General features: G+C 50.6%; 1 protein-coding gene across 3 annotated transcripts in view; it reads left to right on the forward strand.

Annotated features, from left to right (window-relative positions):
* VSNL1 (visinin like 1) overlaps window positions 1–12181 on the forward strand; it is a 98603-nt gene that overhangs the window by 85433 nt on the left and 989 nt on the right. For all 3 annotated transcript variants that reach the window (XM_073897017.1, XM_025867576.2, XM_025867577.2), the window contains exons 3-4: window positions 10162–10377; window positions 11876–12181. The exon at window positions 11876–12181 is cut by the window's right edge. In XM_073897017.1, coding sequence (XP_073753118.1) covers window positions 10162–10377; window positions 11876–12073 — 414 coding nt within the window. In that variant the 3' untranslated portion in view covers window positions 12074–12181. The remainder of the gene's footprint in view (window positions 1–10161; window positions 10378–11875) is intronic.

Below are 12181 nucleotides of genomic sequence, written 5' to 3' on the forward strand. Positions count from 1 at the left end.
TCCTTTCGCCCCGTTTGGCAGACCGGGAGACTAAGGCTCAGATGGGTTAACAGATTTAGCCATCATCACAAGGTCAGACAGACTGGGTTTGCATCCTGCCTCTGCCTCTCATTAGCTTTGGGGGGTCCTGCTTTCTTTCAGGGATCAAGCCAAGGTCCAGGAGGCTTAATTGAAATCCTTGGGCTTGGTAGGCACATCTCCCTCCCTCCACTGCAGCACCCGCCACAGAGCCAGGGGCCACAGCCCCCATCTGCCTGCCCGGGGCGTGGCTGTGTCTGGGCCTGAGCAATCCCGCCAGATCCCTCCTGCTGCCTGGGGGGTGGGGGTGAGTGTGGACCTGTGTGAAGTCCCCGGTGGGGCCTGCTGCGGCCTGGCCCAGCCCGGCTGAGGAGGACGGAGACAGGAAGGCAGGGCTCCTGTGGGCACAGCACCAGGCGGGAGGAGCACTGTGTGGGGAGGAAGAAGCAGAGGGATGGGTTGAGAGAGGCAGAGCCCTTCGGGATCCTGGGGAAGAGGTGGATTGTCACTGGGAGTGGAAGGCTGGGCGCACTGGGCAGGTGAGGATCCCTCAGACAGAGCCTGTTTGCCTAGCCTGTCCCACCCCCCGCTTAGTGGTCTGACCTTATGCCAGTTAGTTAACCCAGAATAATGACCCCCCAAGTCCTCAACTTGAAGAACCAGCTGAGGTGGCATATCAAAAAGAACTTCTTCGGGCTCTGCTCCCTGATAGACACTCATGACATGGTGGCTGTGGCATTAGTGGCAAGGCCCGAAGAGGTGGGTACTGAGCCAGGGATCCACAGCAGGCTAGAAGCCTCTGGCCAGTTCCAGCAGAGGTGAGGGCAGAGGACCTCGGAGGCCGGGGTAAGGGACAGACGAAGAAGGCTCCACCCTTGAGGAGGGGATCCTGTTTGTGGGTTCATTAGCCAGAGAGCATAGGCTTCTGACATTTGAGAACAAAGGGAAACAGAATTGACCTGAGTCAGGACGTTCTTAAAGGGACAGCGTCCTACGAGAGATTGGATGGCAGACTTCTCCAAGCCTGTGAGCAGTGGAGCGTCCAAGAATGTTCTTCTGTTCTTTGATCCCATCATGAGCTCTATTTCAGGCAGACTAATGGGCACAAATCTATTCTGAGTTCGGAGGGCTGCTCAGCGTCAGCTGGGAGCTGGGCCTTGGGCAGAGCGTTGGAGAGAGTCTGTCCTCTTCAATGGCCTTGCTGTCACCCACTCTTGACCCAGCCCATCAACTGTCACAGTGGGCCAAGGCCATGCTGTGCAAACCTCCCCGAACCTGAAGGTCGGTCAGGGCAACCTCCAGGAGCCCTGCCTCCTCCATTAACTTGAGGCAGGCCCCAGTGGACGCTGGGGCAGGACGAGGTTCTCCTGGGAAATGTTGTAGGTCTTCTCTGCACTCAGTACCACCTCTGGAAGGATGACACGTACAGGCAGCAAGACAGTGCAAAGGGCCGGAGCGGGAGGTGCGGGGGACAGATTCCATGAGGGGATGGAAGCCCCATGTTTTCAAGCTATTTCTTAACACAGCCACCAAGCAGCCTTCTGTGCCGGGTGGGGCCCTGGGCTTGCAGAGGCAAATGATACCATGCATAGTCAGCATGAGGTGCCTGGGGCTCATTTACCACATATTTAAAAAAAAAATTAATAGTCACAACTGAACAGGTTATTGAAAAGATGGAAATGCAGGGCTTCGCCTTCTATCTGTAGGGAAAAGCCTCTGGTGGCTTTGGAGCAAGCTGGTGAATTGGTACAAAGTCTCCTATTGTCTTCCTGAGGAGAGACCAAGTCTTCAAGCATTTCCTGGGGTTTTCTGTTGCACTTGGATGGTTCAGAGTAGGGGTGTGTAGTGCAGTTGGATACAATCTAGGTGAAATCCCAGGAAGTTTCAGACTCTGAGACCATTGCTGAACTATGATGAAGAAGAATGGATTGACGGAAGCCTACATATTAGGACGCAGGGGGAGGAACACACAGGAAATTTTTGTTTAAGTTTCAAACTGATAAGATCATCCCCATTACTTGTTTGTGGCTCTACACACTTGTAGTGTATCATAGAGTAATTTTATACTTATTTATGCAGTTTTTTGCTTAGTATCTATTTCCCCTACTATCCTTAATGCTCTATGTCTCTTTCATATTTCATTCAGTATCTAACACAGTACTTGACGCATAGTAACTGCTCAATAAATGTTCTGTTAAAGAATGAGTCATAAAAAATATCCCTCAGTCGCCTTTTAGTAATCTTCATGTAGTACATACATGCTGCCAGGAGGTGGCGATAAATGCCCACCCCCCGAAGATTTCGAACCTTGGAAGGAAGCAAGGAATTACATAAATGTAACAAATACGTTTGCTTAATCAAATGTGGATTTAGGTTTATTGCCTCAGTTTGACATAGAGAAACAGCAGGATGAGGCAGAAATGACCAGACAGATCCGCATGCAAATCCTGCCTCTGTCACATGCTGCCAGGAACCTGGGGCAAATGCCTGGACCTTTCAAGCTCGCTTCCTTAACCACAATGCGGAGTTTAGGACGGCAGGTTTGGCTGTAAGACTGAATAAAGTAACACACACGAGAAGTATTAGAACTGAGGCCATTCCAATGCTGTGTGGTAACCATTAAAGCATTCCAACAAATGCTGAGACAGATGAAAATCTGCCCCTAACTTTCTACCTTCTGTTTTGTATGTTCATATTCTGGAAAGGAGTATACATTTCTTACTGCTCCTCTGTATAACCTTGCAGCACACTGACACAGGGGGAAGAGAATTAAGGGTTTGCTGGACCTTTCTGAGTCCACGTTTCCTTGCCCGTGAAATGGAGCTGAGGGTTACTGCTTGACAAAGGTATTGTGAAAACTAATAACGTGGTGTAGACCATAGGACTCCATACAGACGACGGTAGCCGCATGTGGTTATCTAAATTGACAGGTAAGTTAAATATTAAAACATTCCGTTCTTTGGCTATACCAGTAACATTTCAAGGGTTACTTTCCCCACTGTTCTCAATTCTCTGTCTTTTTAAAATTTTATTCCCAGCACCTAAGACAGTGGTTGACCCAATACTGCTAGTAGGTATCATTTTGGACAGCGCAGTTACTGAACATTTTTATAATCACAAGAAGTTCTAGTGGACAGAGCTGGCTAGATTATAATACATATCCAGTGAGTGGGGGCTGTTTTCAGCAGCAGTGTTCGATCACCTGGTTACCCTGAAGTTGGCACTGCAAGTGTCTCTCTCATTTGGTCACTCAACAAGATCGTATTTAGCACCTGCCGTCTGCAGATCTGTGCTATGTGTTATGGATGCAACGGTGAGCAAACAAGGCTTTGCACTCTGGGAATTTACAGTTCAATAACAATCCCCGAATAAATAGAAATGAATAATAATATTCATAAATATTATTAATAATAATAAATATTACCAAGTCAAAGTGAAAAAAACCCAAACCATCCCTTTGACTTGTCTTGAGGATTCTAGGAGACTGTGAATGAGTAACCAGTTGCAACTAATGCAGGATTAGGAAGGACAGCGTCAAGAAGAAATCAGTTCACTCGTTCATTCACTAAGTCATTACGGAGCGCTTGCTATGGAGAGAGTCGGTAAGGAACTAAACAGTGTAGCAGCCGAGGCTCTCTGCCCTCACGGAGTTTACATTTCTCATGGAGGAAGAAGGAGGATGAATAAATAATTGAAATATGTTGTACAGTAGTCAGCTTTTTGGAGAAAAACGAAGCAGAGAAGGGGGCTAGGAAATTCTGGGAATGGGAGAGCTGACATTTTAATTTGTCAGTATCATGGTTTTCATCACTGTTGAGTTGTGGCAGAAACCCCTCTTCCCTCCCGGGGGCATGACGGCATTTGGTTAATGCAGCAGCTCCTTCTCACAGATGGAAGGACATAAGGACAAATACACACATGCGGGGGACCACAGACCCCCCGCTCGCTGGAGCCCTGCAGCTCCTCCTTGCCAGGCGCTAGGCACAACTGTGGGGTGCAGTGGGAGCGAACCGTCCCTGCCCTCCCAGAACCCTCACGCCAGGGGGGACACCGCAGGAACAGACTGGCTGTGCTCTAAGGCAGAGGGTTTGGGAAGATTTGTCTAGAAATAAGTGAAGCACAAGCAAGCAGAGGAAGAGATTCGGTCCAGTCGTGAAGGTTCCATGGAGGTGGAACATTTGAGCTGGACATAAAGAAAAGGCGGGATTTCTCCATTGGCCAGGAGGAGATGGGGTGCAAAGGGAAGGCACAGAAATACGAAAGTGGGGCGAGAGGGGGGCGTGTCAGGTGACACCTGAGAACATAGTCGGGCACAGAGGCAGAAAGCAGAGGAATGAGAGAGCCGGGTGTGCAGGTTGGGGCAATCACGAAGGGCCGCGAGCAGCAGGGTGAGAAGTTCGCACCTGAGCGCGGCACACGCGAGCCTCTGGGGAGCAGAGGCCAAAGCAGGACATGCACGACTGAAGGCACGTAGTGGGTCAGCAAATAGCAAGCGCAGGGGTCCGGACTGGATTCCACTGGGTGTTTCTGTGAAGAGAAATGACACAGCCCGAGCCATATTAGAGGAAGATCAGAGCTGCTCTGGGTGTTGGACCGAGAGGAGACTCGAGGCAGGAGGGAAGTAGGAGACTGTAGCCAGAATCCCATGGGAGGTGATCAGGCTCCGGCTGAGGCAGAAGGGAGAGAAGGGGGTAAGCTATGTTTAATCCTCCCAATGGAAAATCCACTGGAGAGGTCACAGGGGGAGAGAAGCAGAGGAGGTCTTGAGCCACCAGGACTTCACTGAAGGGCAATCACTGAGTGAGAAGGAGATGTTGTCCGGGCCTGCTCTCTAGTGGTGCTGGAGGGGGCCCTGGGAGCTTCCCTGGGACGCAGCTCTGAAGACGGACTGCCCATGCTATCGGGCTGTGCCCACCTGACTGGGCGCTGCTGAGAGTCCGAGGGCAGGGGTCCTGGTCTCCCCTCCACACGCCCCCCAGAAAGAGGATGCAGCCCTTCTTTGCAGCAGCTCCCCGCAATCTGATGGCAGCCCTCATTCCTAGGCTTCCTGGGAGGGGAAGTCAATAGGAAAGGAAGATGTGCGGCCCAGAAAACCTATCTCAGGAACTTCCAGAAATCAGTGCAGGGGAATGCCATGGGACAGATGCATGCTTCTCCTGCTTGTCGTTCTGCAGGAATGGTGACATTTTCCTGTGGGTATCATGCTACACTTGGTGGGCTGGGTCCTGGCCCCACCGCAGGCCAGCAACATGGAAAGCCCGAGTTCTCAGGGCACAACTGGGGCACAGGATTGTCCCTGTGGTATGACAGGGACAGATCAATGTGTAGTCTTGAGGTCAGAGGCTCACCAGCAGGGCCAGAAGTAGCCAGGGATGGAGGGCCCTTCCTGCCCCCACCTTCTGTCAGGCTCCCACTACTAAGCTTGGAGTCCCAAGTGTCAGAGCAAAAGGGCTGTGGGCCCACACAGGGGGAGTCCTACACCCGGGGAAGGGGCCTCCAGAGGGCCCTGAGAAACTGCCTCTGGTGAACCATTCTGGCCAGCCATCATTCTCCTCCTGGGAACCTCGGGGACCAGCCCGGTCATCTCTGCCCCCAGAGATGCAGTCCAAACTGCAGCTGATGGTGCCATTCTCACCCTGAGACTTGAGTCTAGGGTTCTGCTGGCCAGCCCCTGGAGCAGAGCCTGCTCCACCCCCCAAACCCTGCTCTCCGAAGAGGAGCCTTCTCTCAGGTACCCTCAGGAGGGCAGGCTGCCCCAAGGTGCCAAACCAGACAGTTGTGGCCTCTAAGAGCCCCACGACCCAGGTCCCACCATCACTGGAAGGACTGCAGTATCTGGATTCAGTCAGCTGACCATCTGCAACTGCCTCCAGGTGGCTTTTTTCTGTTACTGGAAATGCAAGATATACTTGAGATAAAATGTTTGACCAAAAGTAGAAAAACTAAGTGTGTATGCACGCAGACATAAAATAGAAACTAGAAATTTATCCAAGACTAGCTATAGTCAATCATCTAATATAGTTTCTAAAATTTCTCACAACTAGATTCATCTTCTTTCAAACAAATTGCTATGGACTGAATATTTGTGTACCTCCCCAAATTCACATGTTGAAACCTAAGGCCCAAGGTGATGGTATTAGGAGGTAGGCCTGTTCAAGAAGTTTAGGTCATGAAGGTGGAGCCCTCATGAATGGGATTAGTGCCCTTATATAAGAGACTCCACAGGGGTGTCTGGGCGGCTCAGTCGGTTAAGTGTCCGACTCTTGATTTCAGCTCAGGTCATCATCTCAGGTTTGTGAGATCCAGCCTCACATCAGGTTCCGTGCTGGGCATGGAGTCTGCTTAAGATCTTAGGATTCTCTCTCCCCCTTTCCCTCTGACCCCCCCCCAAAAAAAAAGAAGGAAAAAGAGACCCCATAGTTTCCTTCATCTCCCATGAGGACAAAGCAAGAATTTAGCACTGTGCAACTCGGAAAAGGTCCTTCACCAGAAACTGCCCCTGCTGATACCCTGGACTTCATCCTCCAGAACTGTGTTTATAAACCATCCTCTCTGGGACATTTTGTTACAGCAGCCTGGACGGACTAAGACACAGTGGAATTATATATTATAGAATATATATTATACACACACACACACACACACACACAAATATACATATGATTTTCCAACCTCAAAGTTTTTTATTTATTATATAGACTTGTAGATTATTAATGCCACTGAAAATTATTTCCACATCAACAAGAAAAATACACTGAATTTAAAAAATAAAAGAAATTTTAAGCAACAATACACAAAAAATACTTCTACTTCTCAGGCACTGTCGTAGTCCAGAAGTGAATATGAGTTCAAGACCCCGATTTCTTCCTAAAGACATTGAAGAGTGTGGCTTCATTTTTCTGTGATGATCCCTCCAGAGCTGAATCATTTCATCAAAAGGAGCATGCCCCTGATTAGAAAAATTCCTCAAAGCACTCAGAACATGATAAGAGGAGTTTTCTAAAGGGAACAAGCCTCCAGATATGTTAGCACACGCTCGGTTCTTCTGAGGTAAACATGTTGGCTATAAAAGTCAGTAAATAGACCTTTTACAAGGCACATGTAACTTTTACAGCTCAATCGATTTTTTCCTCAAGAATTTTCAGATCTAAATTTTTAATATACTGACCTGAAGTTCCCTGCTATTTTTTTATTTATTTTTTTAAAAGCTTTATTTATTTATTTGAGAGAGCGAGAATGAGAGAGAGAGAGAGTACATGAGAGGGGGGAGGGTTAGAGGGAGAAGCAGGCTCCTCGCTGAGCAGGGAGCCCGATGCGGGACTTGATCCCGGGACTCCAGGATCGTGGCCTGAGCCGAAGGCAGCCGCTTAACCACCTGAGCCACCCAGGTGCCCCCCCCCCACTGCTATTTTTCGATAAAACTATCAGATATCCCTTCCCTTTAAAGTATGCTATGTGAAATAAAGGTTAAAGTATTTCACTGCCAGAAACCCACACAGATGGAGCCAATTACCCAGGGGTCTCAAGTCACCGCATAGCAAGCCTGGTGGATACACAGCACTAAGAAGAGACAAGAATCTGCCAAGGGCTCACTCTGCTCTGCTCTGAGGCCATTTCACAGGGCCCAGCTCTCCCCAAGACTCCTGACCACAAGGCAGATAAGACACATCTGCAAAGAGCAGAAAGGGGTGAAGAACATTCGTGCACAAGGCACTTGTGACAAGGTGATCTAATAAGAAATACATACTTGGTCTCAGTTCCCAGTTCCTGACACCAGAGCTTCTAAGACCCTCAGACTCTCTGGAAGGGTAACAGTGTGTTTTGTATGCTAATGAGGTGAGTGGTGGCTGGGGGCCCTTTGATAGCTTCCTGATGGCAGCTGGTCAGGAGGAGAAAGATAGGAGGCATGATTAGAGGATGGGAACTCTGGGGAGGGGAGAAGGGCTGGAGATGGAATTCAGTTGTCAGTAGCCAGTGATGTAATCACCCGTGTGTAAGTAATGAGGCTTCCAATAAAACCCTTCAACTACAGGTTGGAGGAGCCTCCCAGTTGGGGGACACACTGAGGTGCTCTTCTGGTGGCGTGCCCACAGAGGGGTCTGTGCACCCTCCACGCACCTTCCCCTCCACCTTGCCCACTGGGCCGTTCCTGAGTTGTGTCCTTTAAAATAAACCGGTAAAAAAAAAAATAAAAAAATAAAAAAATAAAAAATAAAATAAACCGGTAATAGTAAATAAAGTGCCTTCCTTAATTCTTCAAGTAGTTCTAGCGAATTATTGAAGGAGGGCCTTGTGGGCCCCCCACCCGACTTTCTATCAAGTCTATCAGAAGTACCAGGGACTGACCACTGGCATCTGACATGGGGGCAGTCTGGTGGGACTGAGCCCTTCCCGGTGGGGTCTGCATGGACTCCCCCAGGGGGTTAGTGTCAGAATGGAACTGAATTCACCTGGACCAGGTTAATAATGTCCAGAAAATGAGAGTTGTTAGGAAGGAAAAACCAAAAACCAAACCCGACCAAAACAAACCCCACACATTTGGTGTCAGGAGCATCATAAGTTTAAAAAAAACATTCAGAGCACATGTGAATCAAACTTACCCATTTAGAAACTGTCAAGGTCAAAACTGTGTAATTCAAAAGTCAGCACCTGGTAGCCCGTCCTCAGGGACCCAAGCCCCTAATGGCATTATGGGGTGAAGGGGAAACGGGCTGAGCGTGTAGGAGAGGACAGGAGCCTTTCCCTCTTAATTCTCCAGCTTGAAACCAATCCTATAGTCTTGACCCCTCCTCTGCCCTAGCTCTCATCAGTCCTGCCTTGGGTGTCCCCATTAACTGTGAAATCCCAGAGCCTGGGGAATAGGGAGCTGTGCATGTCTGCTTTCCCAGTACCAAAAACGGGGCCTGGCCACAGCTATGGGATCTCATGGGGAAATACACATTTCATTTCTGCCCAGAAATGTTCCACCTTCCAAGGTGCTTCTAAGTATGGGAGGTGTGGGCAGCAGGCCCCAGGGCAGGAAGCACAGTGAGAAACATGAGCTGAGGGCCCCCCCCCCCCCCCGGGAGGGAGACAGCCCCAGGCGGGCCCGAAGCAGGCCCGCTGCACTGAGCCTGGCCGGCCTGCCCCCGGAACCAGTGACATAACTTACCAAGGAGCAGGGATACCCGCGACATCCTCAGACACCCGCTTTGGTCTTCGCATTTGCGGGGCTGATTCATCCAGAAATGCGCATATCCCCTCTCTGCCTTAAAACAGCACGCAGGTGGTTTGTTTTTGCTTTTGCTTTGGGGTTTGGGGCTTGTTTCCTACCCTCCACCTAGAGAATGTCCTTTAGCTTTGCTGGGGCAGCCAGAGCGGCAGGCATCAGAACCACCTGCTGTTTGTGACTGGCCGAGGCGCCCGTCTGCAGCCCGAGCCCCGCGCCTCCTTCTCCAGAGTCTTACCTCCTCCACGGTCGGCTCTTCCTTTTCCTCCTGGGTCCGTTCTTTGTCTCCAACGGCACACTGGCCAACTGTTGGCTCTGGAAAGAAACCTCTTTATAGTTCTTAAAAATAAGCCCAGTCATGTTCTATTTTTAATGGGTTTTAAATGTCTGTTCTACAAAAGAAAAGTCCCTGTAAAAAAGAAGAGAGCCGATGGAACCTCGCCCGGGGAGAGGCGTGTGGGCGGGGGCTGGGGAGCCGGGGGCAGAGCAGCTGGGCTGGGCAACCTTGCGCTGGCCCCACCGGGTGGCGAGCCTGGAGGTCCAGAGAGGAAGGCGAAGTTCATGGAGCACCGCTCTGCGTGGGGCGAGAAGTCGGCTCCCTGCCTCAGTCCTTGTCCTTGTGGGAGAGAGGGCAGGGGAGCCACGGATGAGGGACCCTAGCGGCGGGCTCGAGGGCCCCGCCACCACCAAGGCCGCATGTTCCAGCCTCATGCACAGGAAATGGCCTGATGGACGCCTGCCCTAGGCCTTGAGCACCGCGCCAAACCGCTGTGCAGGCGGGAGGCCGGCCTGCCACCCCTCCTCCCTCGGCGGCCCGGGAGCGCCCGCGGGGCTGTCCCCGGGATGGCGCGGTGGCCTCCCTGGCTTTCCCGGACTGCAGCCGGGCCTGAGGTTTTGGGCCTCCCGCCACCTGAACTTGTGTCTTCTGCTTGCAGTTCTTCCCTTACGGGGACGCCTCCAAGTTCGCCCAGCACGCCTTCCGAACCTTTGACAAGAACGGGGACGGCACCATCGACTTCCGAGAGTTCATCTGTGCCCTGTCCATCACGTCGAGGGGCAGCTTCGAGCAGAAGCTGAACTGGGCCTTTAACATGTACGACCTGGACGGCGACGGCAAGATCACGAGGGTGGAGATGCTGGAGATCATAGAGGTGAGGCGGTGGGCCCTCAGGGCGCGGCGGGGCCAGGGGGGCGGGGGGGGGGGGGGGCCCCCGGGGCGGGGGGGGGGGGGGGGGGGGGGGGGGGGGGGGGACCTAGATGGCGGGGGTGGGGGTGGCCTTTGGGGGTGGAGGGCCCTCGGGGCGGGGCGGGGCCGGGCCGGCGGGGCCTCGGTGGACCTCGCCATGCGGGTGGACTTCGGGACTGGGGCGGGGCGGGCTAGGACCACGGCCGCAGGGCACGGGAGGCAGACCCCCCCCCCCAGGAGGAAGCTTCCTGGAGCCTAGACTGTAGCGACTTCTTTTCTTCCCGGCCTGGAGCCCGGGTAGTTGCATGCCAGGCCGTGAATTCTCCCGACCCCCATCCCGGGCCTCGGCGCAGCGCTGGGAAAAGTCACAGATCCAAGCCGCCGGGCTCCAAGGGTATTATCAGATTGTTCTTCTGCCCTTGGTTTAGCTCTGCTCTGCTGGATGTTCCCCCCTTCCTCAAACCAGCTTTCCCCTGGTGGGCATCTTGGGTCCTCTAACTGGAATCTTAAAAACTTTATTGAGTTATAATTTATAGACCACAGTATGCAGCCATCACCATAATCCAATTTTAGAACATTTTCATTCCCCCTGTAAGACCCCTCCTGCCACCTGCCTGTTCTTATTACAGACTCAGAAGACTCCACTCTTCTTTGTCTCTATGGATTTATGTCTCTGGACATTTCGTATAAACAGAATCGTACAATATAAATATATGGCTTGTCTGGCTTTTTTTTTTTTTAATCTGTGTTGTAGGATTCATCAGCATTTCGTTCCTTTTTATTTCTAAAATAGTATTCAATTGCACAGATCTGTCATATTGTTTATCTGTTTACCAGTTGTTGGAGTGCTGGTGTTGCTTCCACTCCTTGGCCCTTAATAATGCTGCTACGAACATTCACCAGCAGGTCTTGGTATAGATGGGCAATAGAAACTTGTTTCTATTTAGAAAATTCCCACGTTGAGAATTACTTGTGTACAGCTAATTGAACTGGATGGTCAGAATTCTTTAACTTACAGAGTGCCTGATCCACAGATCTCCCTACACCATCTTCTTTCTGAGCCAAACGTTACTGGCCCACCTTGCTTGTCTTAACTGATTGTTAAGTTCCTTATCAGTTCGGACCACCTTTTTTGTTTTCCTAAATCTACAAAGACTAGTGCTTGGTGACTTTCATCTGTACTTCAAACCCCGAATGTTTAAAACTGAGCTCATCATTTTCCTCCTGAATCTTCTCATCTGTTATTCTTGCACCTACCACTGAAGTACTCTTTTCCCCACTTCCTCCAGCCAGAAACCTGGGAGTCGGATGAAATTCTTTTATGCCCAATTAGTCATAAAGATGCACACATATTTGATTATATCACTGTCTTACTTAAAACGACTTTGGAGTCCTTTGAAGTAAATTTAAATTCTTTATCAGATCGTGGGAGAACTTTATGGTCTGTTTCTGGTTTTCCCAAGGCTATCTATAAGATGGTAGGCACCGTGATCATGATGAAAATGAATGAGGACGGCCTTACGCCTGAGCAGCGAGTAGACAAGATTTTCAGCAAGATGGATAAGAACAAAGATGACCAGATTACACTGGATGAATTCAAAGAAGCTGCAAAGAGCGACCCTTCCATTGTATTACTTCTGCAGTGCGACATTCAGAAATGAGCTGAGGTCAACGCTATGGACTGCACAAAAGTCTCAATGTTCCATTCAGTCTGCAGCTATTCTTTCACACACACACACACACACACACACACACACACACACACACAC

Source organism: Callorhinus ursinus, unplaced genomic scaffold, assembly GCF_003265705.2.
Source record: "Callorhinus ursinus isolate GAN/ISIS: 27379988/994484 unplaced genomic scaffold, GSC_fseal_2.0 scaffold10, whole genome shotgun sequence".
Classification (NCBI taxonomy): domain Eukaryota; kingdom Metazoa; phylum Chordata; class Mammalia; order Carnivora; family Otariidae; genus Callorhinus; species Callorhinus ursinus.